The following is a 13,087-nucleotide window of genomic DNA, read 5'->3' as shown; positions in this document are numbered from 1 at the left end:
ACGGAGACGCAGAGACTCCCAGAGACAGAGACAAAAGAGACAGGAAGGCCTAGGGACCTGGGCGGGCCGCTGGGAGTGCGTGGGGAGGGTCCGCATCTCTCCCTCAATCCCACCTCCCACCTCCCAGGTGGCGAGCCGGAGGCGGCGCTGGATCCCTCCACCCTGCCTCCCCCTCCCGGAACTGGGATCCCCGCCCCCGCATCCAGACCCCTCCCCTTCTCCCTCCGCTTTTCCCCTCCAGCCGGGTCCGCCTCCTCCGGAACCCAGATGCCGCCTTCTTCCACATGCCTAACTCAAACCCACCCTCAACCCCAGATATTCCTAGGAGGCCGTCCCTTTGCACTCGGACACCGCCCACCCTCAGCCCCCACCCCGCTGCCACCTGCGGACCCCTCTCCAGCACCCAGTTGCTTGAGGTCAGGGCTTCTGGCTTTTTCTGGGTCTCCTCCCCTCTGCGGGTCTCTATCCTCCTCTGGTTCTCTCTTTCGAGCTCTTTCTCTCTCTCTCTCTGTCCTTCAATCTCTGATCCCCAGTCCTCTGGGTCTTTGCCCCACCCCCACCCCGTCACTGCTCGCCCTATGGGTCTCTGCCCTCCCAGGGCTCTGTCCTCTTTTCTTTGGCTATCTGTACTCCCTTCTCGTCATCTCTGTTCCTCTCTCTCTGGGCCTCTGTCCCCCTTTTTCGCCGGGTCTCTGTCCCTCTCTCTCTGGGTCTCTGTCTCCCTCTCCCTGAGTCTCTGTTCCCCTCTCCCTGGGTCTCTGTTCTTCTCTCTGGGCCTCTACCCCCAACCCCGAGGGCTCTCTCCCCCTGCCCCCCGCGCCCTGTTCTAGCTCTCATTCTCTGCTGCCAGGCACCTCAGAAGGCAGTCCTTGCCCCCAGAGCCCAGCTGGCAGGGTCAGGAGAGGGGGGGGTGGGGGGGCTGTGAGGCACAGCGCTTGCAGGGGAGCGGGTGGGGGAGGGGCTTCTCTGGGAGCCCAGGACCGAGTGGGGCCTGCTCTGGGACCCCTCCTCACACTGGCTCCCCTGATCTCTGTCCTCACATCTCTGTCTCTCAGGTCCTGGGCTGGGGTGCTGGGTTCTGGCCCTGAGCTGCTAGGTGTGTGTGGTGCGGGGAGGGAGATCAGGGTTTGGGGGGCATTCCTCTCCAGCTGTGAAGCAGGAGTGTGCCTTCCGGTGTGTGCTGGGGGGCTGCCTGGGTGTGTCTGATGGAGGGCCACATGCCTGCTTCCAGACTCTCCACCACTGGGTTCTCACTGGTGTGTGTGCCTATGAGGTTGCGTGACTGTGGGTTGTGATGTGTGCCACTGCGTGCCCACGTGCAGCTGGCTGGGGCAGGTCCCTGGCCATGGTCTGGAGCTGTGTGTGGTCCCAGTGTGTCAAGGTGTCTGAGATTGTGTCTGACTCTTGTGCGCTGTGGGTGGGAATGCCCCGAAATGCTGGTTGTGTGTCCACATGGAGCTGTATTGTGTGTTTGGGGAGGAGAGAGGCTCAGGTGTGCCGCCAGGATGACATTGGGTGTCCTTGCGTGTTGTGTCTGGGACACTGGGTGTCCTGTGCTCTGTGTCACTGTGTGTATATAAGCTCTGTTGTGTGTCTGTGTATAGTTTTGTGTGAGGTAGAGGAAGAACTGGTCCTCTGTATCCTTGTGTGTGGACCAGCTGCTGTGTCTGCAGTGTGTCTCCTCCCCACCTGGAGGTGCTGCCCTGCATCAGGAGGTGTGAGGCAGGGACAGGAGACTACAGGACGCCCACTGGTCGAGGGGCTGTGCGTGTGTGTGTGTGTGTGTGTGTGTGTGTGTGTGTGTGTATTGCTGGGTTGGAGGGGATGTAGGCTTCTGCTCCTCCTGCCTCACTCCCCAGAGTTGTCAATGGCCAAGAGTTTCGTTTCCCTGGCTCTGTGCATGTGTGCGAAGTTGGAAGGGACAATGGGACTCAGTTAGCAGAGGGAGAAATTCTGTCCATGGAGCCCAGCCAGAGGCTTGGCACAGCACAGGGACTAAGAGGGCAAACTGCTACCCCTGCGGGGCAGATGAGACAAAGGTTCCCCCAGCCCAATGCAGCTCCCTAGCATCTATGATTTAGCAGACAGATGGTACCCTTGCATGTGTTTGAAAAGGTACCCCTTCCCACAGATGGATGCAGCCCCACCAGCTGCATTCTTAGGAAGGAGAGCGCGGCTGGATTCCAGCCTCTCAGCCAGACCCTCTTGTGCAGTACACAACCTGCCCAACCATATGTGGCAGCCCTCGTATGAATGAAGGAATCCACATCGCCACACACGTGTCACTCTCAGAAGTGGTGTGTCTGTGTGCATGACAACCTATGTTTCTCTGTGTGGGATAATGCATCCATGTTCTGTGGGTGGTGGTGCCCTGAGTTCAAAGCCTAGCACCATTGCTTGGGCACTGCGACATCACCTGACCTTTGTTGGTTGGTTTTTGTTTCTTAACTGTGGTAAAATACACATAACATAAAATTTAGCATTTTAACCATTTTAAGTGTACAGTTCAATGGCATTTAATATATTCACAGTGTTGTGCGACTACCACCACTATTTAGTTCCAGAATATTTTCTTCACCCTGAAAGGAAGCCCTGCCCCCATTCAGCAGTCACTCCCCATTCCCTCCTGCCCCCAGCTCCAGGCGACCACTTATCGGCTTTTGTCTACATGGATTTGACTATTGCAGACATTTCATATAAATGGAATCATACGATATGTGACTTTTTGTGTCTGGCTTTTCTCTCTTAATGTTTTTGAGGCTCTTCATGATGTAGAATGTATTGGTGCTTCATCCCTTTTTATGGCTGAATAGTATTCCATTGAATGGACAGACTACATTTTGTTTACCCATTCATCAACCGATGGGCATTTGGGTGGTCTCCAGTCTGGGGCTGCTGTAAATCATGCTGCTAAGGACATTTGTGTTTTTGTGTTAACATGTTTTTCAATTCTTTGGGGCATATGCCTAGGAGTGGAACTGCTGGGTCATGTGGTAACCCTATGTTTAACTTTTAAGGAACTGCCAATCTGCTTTCCAGAGTGTGGGCCAAGGCACTTCTAAGATGCCCGTTAAACACCAAGTGGAGGCATCCAGCAGGCAGTCTGGAGGCGAGCTCAGGGGAGGGGCCGGAGCAGAGCTAAAAGGGAACGTTGAGGCCCCAGGTGCAGCCTCCCATAGCCCTCTCCCCATCCCAGGCCCCAGCAGTTTTCATAATGGTGTGGTCCCTAGATACATGTGCACTCAATGGGAAGGAATAAAGGATAAAAATAATACCAAACGACATTTATTAAACTAGTCCCACCCACCCACCCTCTCTCCCACTTCCTTGCACTGCTTTTATTTCTTCATGGCCTCCATAATTTCTTAGTGTTTCTTCATAACAGTTTCAACGTGCATCCCATTAATTTGTGTCTGCATACTGGCTTTTTCCCCTCACCAGAAGGCAAACCCCATAAAGACAGAGGAGGAACCCTGTGGTTCATCTACTGCTGCATCCCCAGCCTCAGTAAACACTGCTGAAGGAACCCCTCCTGCCAGCCTGTTGCCATACAAAACAGCTGGGCGCACCTGTCCCATCTGGCCCCTCCCATCCTGTTCACCCTCCTATAAGTATAGCACCTGCGCTAGGCCAGGCACTGCCCTAAACTCTCTACACATATGAAATCGGTTCGTCTTTCCAACCACCCAGTGATAGCCATCCTTACCCCTGGTTTACAGATGGGGAAACTGAGGCACATGGGGACTTAGGTGTATCCAGTATCAGGCACCTGGCACATGGTGGAGTTGGGGGATGAACCACTACTACCCTGACTCTCCAGCTGTGCAAGGAGACACGTCAGACCTGAAACTGTGAGCATGGGTGTGTGTGTGTGCGTGAAAGAGAGACAGACCACAGAGAGAGACAGAGACAGAGAGAGAGACTGAGGCTCAAGATCCCTTGATTATCGGACGTAAATACAAGAGAGAAATAAGCACTGGGGAAACTGAGGGCCACGTGGGTCTAAGGCAGCAGTTCTAACTGGGGGCAAACGTGCCCCCCGGGGGGATATTTGGCAATGCCTGGAGGCATCTTATGTTAACACGATGTGGGGGAATGTGAATGCTCCTGGCGTCCAGCAGATACTGCTGAACACCCTACAATGCACAGGATGGGCCCCCACAAGCAAGTACATTCTGTGCCCAGATGACAGTAGCGCCCAGGGTGAGAAACCCTGCACTCCCTCTTTCCACCTCCTGGTCTATAAACTCAGGTTCTCAACTCCAATCTCTCTCTCTCCTTCTCTCCTCCCCATCTGCTCTTCTTTCTCTCTCCTTCCCCATCTACCCGACTCCTCCCATCTCGCCCACCCCACCATGTGTCTCCCTTCATTGCCTCCCTTGGTCCCCCACTGACCCATCCCAACCTCCTCCCCACTCTGCCCACCTCTCACTCTGCCCACCTCTGCCCTCCCTCACCTGCATCTCACCTCTGGCTTTCCCCTCTGCCCTCTCTCCCTCACCTGCCTCCATGGTTTCTTCTCCCTCCATCACATCTTTCCTCTGGTTTCTGTCCACCTCTCTTATTTCTTCGCACCCCCGATGCCACTGTCGACTTTCCCATTCTTTCCTCCACCACTCATCACTCACTCTGATCTTTCTCTGCCATTATCATTTCCGTTCTCCTTCCGCGGTGTCTGGACATCCTCCTGTTGCTCCCCCATCACCGTGCACTGTCCCGTGGGACTGCCAACTTTGGGTCCATACATGTCCCCTCCATCTTTTCTGTTTCTTGGTTTGTGCCTCTCCGTCCTTCTACCTTCCCTTGGCCCTGCCTTCCTCATCATCTCCGGCCCCCATCTCCACATTTCTCCACCTCTGGCCACCTTTCTCCCGCCCGCCGTTCCAGCCTCGGTTCTCCCCCCAGCCTGGCTGCCCCATGCCGGCCCTCCTGCTCCTCGGGACCCTCCTGCTCCTGGCCTCGACTACCGGCCAAGCTGGGGCGCGCCCGTCCAACGCCACAAGCACCGAACCCCCGGGCCCGCTGCCCGCCCTGCTGGCGCACCTGCGGCGCCTGACCGGGGCGCTGACCGGCGGCGGGGGCGCGGCGGGCCCAGGGGCCAACGGAACCAGGACCAGCACCCCGAGTTCGGCCGGCGCGGCGGCACGGGCGCCCCCTCCTGCCGAGCTCTGCCACGGCTACTACGATGTCATGGGCCAGTACGACGCCACCTTCAACTGCAGCACTGGCTCCTACCGCTTCTGCTGCGGCACCTGCCACTACCGCTTCTGCTGCGAGCACCGCCACATGCGCCTGGCGCAGGCCTCCTGCTCCAACTACGACACGCCGCGCTGGGCCACCACGCCGCCGCCACTGGCCGGGGGCGCCGGGGGCGCCGGGGGTGCGGGCGGGGGACTCGGGCCCGGCCAGGCCGGGTGGATGGAAGGGGGCCGGGCGGGTGGCGCCGGGGGGCGTGGGGGCGAGGGCCCAGGGGGCAGCACGGCCTACGTGGTGTGCGGGGTCATCAGCTTCGCCCTGGCCGTGGGCGTCGGCGCCAAAGTGGCCTTCAGCAAGGCGTCCCGTGCGCCCAGGGCGCACCGGGAGATCAATGTACCCAGGTGTGTGTGCTCTGGGGCCGGAGGGTGGGAAACCTGGGGGCGGGGGCGGGGCCACGGGAGGCGGAGCCATCAGGGAGTGGGGCCGGTGGAGCGGGGGGGCCGGCAGGGTGCAGGGAGTATGGCCAGAGACTGAGGCAGCCACCAGGAGCGCAGAAGCCAATGCCTTGGAGAGATGGGCGGGACATGAGAATATATGTGACTTAAGTGGCAGTCTATGGAGTGACCGGTAGGCTCGGGCCTTCATTCATTCAAACAAATATTTCTTGAGCACTTTCTGTGAGCCAGGAGCTGGGAACACAGCACTGAACAAAACAAAGTCCCTGCACTGAGGAGTAAACCTGGTTTCCAATCCCAGGTCAGCTGCCTGCAGGCTGTGTGACCCTGGGGGATTTGCTTAAACCTCTCTATGCCTCAGTTTCCTCGTCTGTACAATGGGCCTAATAATTGTTCCCCACCTATTCAGACTGTAATGAAGATTACCTGGGTTAATTCCTGTTGAGTCCTGGTACCTGGTAAGCCCTCAGTAAATGCTGGCTACCGTTATCATTAAGACAGTAAGCAAGGAAACACATGTGCAATATACTTTTAGATCCTGATAACTGCTGTGAAGAAAATAAAGTAGCATAACGAGTTGTGAATGGGAGGGACAGTGTTGTTTTACACGAAGTGGTCAGGAAAGGCCTCTCTGAGCAGAGACTTGAAGGAAAAGAGAGAACCAAGCAGATATCTGTGGGAAGGGCATTCCAGGCAGAGAGGAAGCCATAAGTGCAATGGCCCTGAGGTGGAGTGTTTGCAGGACAGCGAAGCGGCCCATGCAGCTGGAGTGCAGTGGGTGAGGAGGAGGTGGACAGAAGTAGGCAGAGGCCAGGTTTATCCTAAGTGTGATGGGGGAGCCCTGAGCTCCGTGTGTCACCATCTGATCCCTGGGCTGTGCGTGTGAAACTGCAAGGGATAAGGGCAGAAATGGGGAGACCAATTGGAGACTGTGGCAATAATGGTGAGAGATGGGGCTGGTAGAAGCAGAGGTGGTGACAAGTGCTCCGAGTTGGGATACATTTTGGAGGGCGAATCCACAGGATTGCTAAGGGCCGTGCAGGAAAGAAAAAGAAGAGTCAAGGGTGATTCTAGGGTTTGGGGTCCACATAGCACCCTTTATTGCCATGGGGAAGGCAGCAAAAGGAACAGGAGTGAGGTCCCAGGTTCAGGGTGGGGCAGGGCCACAGAGAGGACGATGTGGGAGGGACCGCAGAAGGGGTAGGGTCCAAATACATAGGGGAAGGGGCGCTTCAAGCAGGAAGTGTGGTCCGAGGGACCTTGGGGCAGGCGGTGCTCAGATTGATATTAGCAAGGGGCGTGGCCAAAGGCTAGAAGCCGAGCTGAGCTAATGGATACACCCAAAGGTGAGAACGGAGAGGGGAAAGAGGCCTGCGCCCTCCCTCTCCCCACCCCCAGCCCCAGTCCCCAGGCCACTGACCATCCCTCTGCCACTTCTAGGGCTCTGGTGGACATTCTGAGGCATCAGGCGGGGCCTGGGACCCGCCCGGACCGGGCACGAAGCAGCTCCCTAACCCCGGGGGTCGGGGGTCCCGACAGCATGCCCCCGAGGACGCCCAAGAACCTCTACAACACCGTGAAGCCCACCAATCTCGGTGAGTGAGAAGTGGGGCTTCGGCTGCCGCCTCTGCTGCCTCTGCATCTGCCCCCACCCCTCATCCCTGTAGCTCCGCCCTCCACGGATGGCTCCATCTCCCATTGCCCAGGCCCTGCCCCTAGCCACAGCCTGCTGTCTCTGCCTTCCCTGAACCATTATGGCCGACACCTGTTTTGGGCAATGCACTGGACTTTGCAGTGAGCCAGACCTCCTCCCTGACCTCCTGTGGGCACCCTGGGTGGGAACCCTGGGTGCTACGATGGATGATTTAGATTTAGACATTCTCAACCCCTGCACTTGAGAAACTCATGTCAGACCACCCAACAGCCAGTGACACACAAGGACTCACTTGGTAACTGAATTAGAATTTGTTGGGAGCCAGACGCCTGGATTCAAATCCTGGCTCTACCACTGTGACCTACGGCAAGTGACTTCGCTTCTCTGGGCCTCAGTTTGCTCATCCATAAAATGAGAATCATAACAGTACTCACTTCATATTATTGTTATTCTTATAGTTTATGATGAGTGCATCAGTGGAGAAGTCCAGGTAGCTGGAAGAGGTTTGAAAAGGGTCTCATTTGGTGTGAGGGGGAGGAGTTCCCTCAGAACATGATGTTTGAGCAGTGGCCAGGAGGGTGAGGGGCGTTTCTTGGGCAGGGGGATCTCTGAGTGGCTGGAGCACAGCTTGTGAGGTGGCCAGAGCTGAGGCTGAGGAGAGGGTGGGCAGATACCTCAGGAAGGGCCTTGAGTACCAGGCTGAGCTGAGTGGCTCTGCCTTTGTCCTGAGGGCAATGGGGAGCCATGGAGGAGTTTAGAGCAAGGGAGAAGCAAAGTCAGAAGTGGGTGGAAGAACTATGTCTCTGGAACCCATATGAAGGAAGATCGATGAGAGGAAGAAGGCTCCAGAGGAGGCTTGCATGATGATCCAGGCAGTAAAGGACAAGGCTTGATCTGGGATCAGGAACGGAGGGGAGGAGATGGGTTTGAATAGTAGTGATAAGGAAGAAACATTTGACCTGGATCTTGAGGGGTGAGTAGGAGGTCTTCAGGCAAAGAAGGAGAGGAAGGGATTCAAGGCCGAGAGAACAGCATGACAGCATGTGCAAAGGCCCTGTGGCAGAACTGAGCTGGACCATTTGGGCATCAGAGAGAAGTATGGCTTGAGGGGAGGGATGGGAGATGAGGCTGCAGATGTCTGTTGGGGACAAGTCACACAGGCCTCAAATGCCATCCCCAGCTTAGACTGTGTCCCATGGGTGATGGTGAGACATGGGAAGAGTTTCGAGCAGCAGAGGGACAGGGGCAGGTGTACATGTCAGAAGTACTGCAGTGGGGCTGATCTTGGAGATGGGCTGGCCATTTCGCCAGAAGGCTGGTTTGATGATCCAGGAGGGAGAAGCAAGTCAGGGCAAAGATTCAGTAAGCAGGAGGGACCAGAGCTGGGGACCAAGTGGACATGGGTGGGGATCCTTCCACAAGACCAGGACAGCGGTGCCAGCTGGGAGCAGGCAATGGCAGTGATGCCACCTCCCCTCTTGGTCCCCACAGATAATCTGCACCACAACTACCTGCACCTCAACGTCAACAGCCCCAAACACCACGCTGCCACTCTGGGTATGGACCAGGGCGGGGCTGCGGGGAGGGCAGGGCTCCTTCCCTTCCCACCCTTGTATTGAGCCGGAGCCAGGTGCCCAGCATAGGGCAGGTGTGAGACCCTGGGAGCCTGTCCGCACAGTCCAGCCAGGTAACCCAGTGAGGCTCAGTTTCCTCATTTCTATGCCAGAAGTGGTCTGCGGGAAGCTGCATGGAGTGCGTCCCTTCTAGCCTGGGGCGGGGCACACAACGAGTGCTGAGCAAACGCCAGTTGCCCCTCCTCCTCCTCCTTCCCCAGCAAAGAGCACCCGAGGGTTGGGGGGAGTGAGCACAGGGAGCTTGGACTGCTGCAGCTCTGAGGGGCTGGGATTCCAGATTTCTAATGCTCTAAGGGGGCTGGGGGCCAGAACTGCTGGGTCTGAGGGAGGAGGGCCTGGACTGACCCCAGCCATGCCCCTCTGCCCCAGACTGGCGGGCCATTCCGCCGCCCAGCCCCTCCTTGCACTACTCCACGCTGTCCTGCTCTCGGTCCTTCCACAACCTCTCGCATCTGCCCCCGTCCTACGAGGCCGCTGTGAAATCTGAACTCAACCGCTACTCCTCCCTCAAGAGGCTGGGTGAGTCCCGGGAAGGGGAGCTACCTGGGCGATGGGGCGGGGTCAGGGCCTGGGTTCAGGACAATGGACAGTGACCCGATAGCCTTCTAAAGCTTTAGATACCCCGCCCCCGCCTTAGATTTTTCTCCAAGTTTGTTCCAGAATTACCTGAGGTAATTTTGTATCACAATTACTTGGGGTGCTTTTTGAAAATGCAAACCCATGGTCCTCTCCCCAAGATCTGTTGCATTCATCAGGACTTGTATTTGCAATGAACAGAAATACAACTTAAAAAAAAAAAAAGGTGACTATGCTGGCTTGATAACAGAAAGTCTATGTGCCACAAGCTTCAGGTGTGGCTGAACCCAGGTGCTCAAAAGCTGTCTCCAGGATTCTACATCTCTCAGCTCTGCTGAACAGTGGGCTGGCTTCATTTTCAGATAGAATCTCCCCTTGTGATGGCAAAGACTGTCCTGAGAATTTTCAGGGCACTTCTACCAGAAGAGTCTCTCCCAATGATTCCAGCAAAATTCCCAAGCCTGGATCCCACTGGCCAAAAAGGGTCACATGCTTGTCCCAAAACCAATCACTGTGACTCTGATTGGACATTTCTGGGTCAGTGGCCGATCCCTGGTAGTGGAGTAGCCTTCAAACATTTTAAACGGAGATCCACAGTAAGAAAGGATTTTTATATTGTGTCCCATGAGACCCACATACACTGGCACATTTCTAAATTACAGTAAAGTTTTGAAACTTGTTATTATGGACATTTTCAAACACACTCGAGAGTAGAGGAATTGTAAAATGAGCCCCATGTTCCTTTCACCCAGCTTTAACAATGGGCAACATTTTGTTAATCTCTCCTCCCTCCACCCCATCTTTTGGTGGATTATTTCAAAACAAATCCCAGATATCATGTCACTTTATCCGTTAATATATCAATAACACACACAACTGAAATAAAAATTTTGTGAATGGTATTCACCCTTATTCTCTTATTATGGGACACTTTCTGATAATTTTCTATTCTATTTCATTTTGCCAAATGCTGGTCCCTACCCACAAAATTGACTTTTCAACCCATGAATGGGTCGAATCTCCAAGTTTGAAAAATACGTGCTACAGGATGAAAGGGAAGGGAAAGTGGTTCCTCAAAAGCAAGGGTTGGGTTCTACTCCCAAAAGAAGGGATGTTCCCAGGCAATTAAAAAAAAAAAAAGGTCCCCCCTCATCTATGATCGCAGCATTGCAAGCTGGGCCTGGGAATCTGCATTCTGCTAGCTTGACTGTTCTGACTGGTTAAAATTGTGCCCCTGCCCAGGCTAATGACCAGGAAGTTCCAGGTAATGTCTGGGGTCTTCCTGGGGTGGGGGGTGCCCTAGGGAAGGGAGCACGTTCTGGGCTGGCTGAGGACCCACCTCTGTGGTTTCTTCCCTTCTCCCCCAGCCGAGAAGGATCTGGACGAGGCCTATCTGAAGCGCCGGCACCTGGCAGAGATGCCCCGCGGGACGCTGCCCCTGCATGCGCTGCGGCGACCTGGCACAGGGGGCGGCTATCGCATGGAAGGCTGGGGTGGCCCCGAGGAGCTGGGCCTGGCGCCCGCGCCCAACCCACGGCGCGTCATGTCCCAGGAGCACCTGCTGGGCGACGGGGGCCGGGCACGCTATGAGTTCACACTGCCACGCGCGCGCCTCGTGTCACAGGAGCACCTGCTCCTGTCGTCCCCCGAGGCCCTGCGCCAGAGCCGCGAGCACTTGCTGTCACCCCCCCGCAGCCCCGTGCTGCCCCCCGAGCCCGCCACCCGCGCCAGCCTGGCCGCCTCCCACTCCAACCTGCTGCTGGGGCCCGGGGGGCCCCCTACACCGCTGCACGGGCTGCCCCCGCCGCCCGGCCTGCATGCGCACCACCACCACCACGGCCTGCACGGCTCGCCGCAGCCCGCCTGGATGTCAGACACCGGCGGAGGTGGGGGCACGCTGTCTCGCAGGCCGCCCTTCCAGCGCCAGGGCACGCTGGAGCAGCTGCAGTTCATCCCCGGCCATCACCTGCCCCAACACCTCCGCACTGCCAGCAAGAATGAGGTGACTGTCTGACTGTCTGAGGTCGGGCCAGGGGCTTGGGGGCTGCAGCCTGGGGCCCCCATCCCGGCCTGCATCCCCCAACACACGCCAGGGGCCTGGGACCAGATCTGCGGTGGCCGGGAGGACTGCCTCCAAGGACACTGTTTTGGATGAAATCATCACCTGACACAAAGCTTCCTTCTGCGATGTCACGGCAGATGAGACCCCTCCTCCTATGTCACAGTTTGAGGCAGGACCTCCTTCCCATGACGTCATCACAGAGGAAGAGGCCTGTATGTGAGGTCATCACTAGCGAAAATGTCTTTGTTCACCACAGGGACAAAACCTCCTTCCCATGAGGTCATCACAGAGGAAAAGGCCCACCCTTAAGGTCATCACTAGAGGCATCTATGCTCCATGGTGTCATCACAAAGACTTCCCTCCTGTGATGTCATAAGAGGAACAATGCCTTGTCCTATGACATCATCCCTAGAGACAGAGTCCTTCCTATGATGTCACTGCATAGATAAATCTCATCCTTATGATGTCATCTCTGGCACCAAAAGGCCTCTTTTGACATCATCATCACCAGGAAAATATTTTCTTCCAAAGAAGATGCCTTTGTCACCACTACAGACAAAGCCATCTTCCTGGGACACATCACAGGGGAAAGAGCCTCACCAGCTGTGTCCTCACTAGACATAAGGCCTCCTTTCTACGACATCATCACAGGGACTCTGCTTCCTTCCTGTGATGCCATTGCCAGAGAAGGTGCCTTGCCCTATGATGTCATCAGAGGGACTGTGCCTTTTCCGTGATGTCATCAGCAGAGATGGCAGCCCACTCTGGGGACATCTCCAAGACGAGGCCCCTTCTGCAATGTCACAACCAGACTCTGCCTGCTCCGAGATTACATACGCCATGAGACACTTCCACTGCTGCTGCCAAGTCCCGGAACGGCAGGGCACACTCAGAGTCCATGACTATCCTGGGGGGGGTCACCAGAGAAAGTGCCCTGTCCTGAGGTGTCATCTAGGGGTGTCCTCACTGGGGAGGCTGCCCCGGCGGAGAGGTCTCTGCCACAGATGACAGTCCATCTGTGGATTGTTGGCAGTGGCCCTGCCCCAGCTGAGGCTCTGCCCCACTGCTGTGATGTCATCACCAGAGACACTGCCTGCTCTGGAAGGCCATTACTTGTAATGGTATCACCAGAGTTTCTGCCTTGTCCCACCATGACTTGGCTTGGTCACTCCTTCCCCTGACCCTAGAGACATGCCCTGCGGGATTTCCACCAGAACCTCACCTAAAGGGTGGTTGGGCCACGGGTCCTGTGTGACTCCTGGAGGATAGCACTCCCAGACTGGCTTCTGCTCCCACGGAGGCCACTCTGGCCCACCAGGCTCCTGGAGTCCTGGGACTCACAGGTGGCGCTACTTCTCTCTGCCGTAACTACAGACATCACCACCTCTGTAAACAAAGTCCTGGCCTCCTGTTGGGGGGTGGGGAGAGGTGGGAGTATGCCTGCTATTTATCTAGCTGATGACATCATCAGCACCACAAGACTTCCACCACTCCTGGTGGTAAGTTGCAC

At 56.3% G+C, this 13,087-nt stretch overlaps 2 protein-coding genes across 9 annotated transcripts in view; one reads left to right on the top strand and one right to left on the bottom strand.

Annotated features, from left to right (window-relative positions):
* ZNF628 (zinc finger protein 628) overlaps positions 1-13,087 on the bottom strand; it is a 62,646-nt gene that overhangs the window by 35,301 nt on the left and 14,258 nt on the right. The window lies entirely within an intron of this gene.
* Positions 4,918-11,719, top strand: SHISA7 (shisa family member 7). Its single transcript, XM_033846005.2, has 4 exons — positions 4,918-5,597; positions 7,092-7,246; positions 9,309-9,458; positions 10,883-11,719. Exons 1-4 carry the CDS (start codon positions 4,918-4,920, stop codon positions 11,527-11,529), a joined length of 1,632 nt encoding a protein of 543 aa, XP_033701896.1. The 3' UTR covers positions 11,530-11,719.

This window comes from Tursiops truncatus, chromosome 19 (assembly GCF_011762595.2).
Source record: "Tursiops truncatus isolate mTurTru1 chromosome 19, mTurTru1.mat.Y, whole genome shotgun sequence".
NCBI classification, from domain to species: Eukaryota; Metazoa; Chordata; class Mammalia; order Artiodactyla; family Delphinidae; genus Tursiops; species Tursiops truncatus.
Note: the sequence above shows the minus strand (reverse complement) of the source record. Positions and strands in the feature narration are given on the sequence as shown.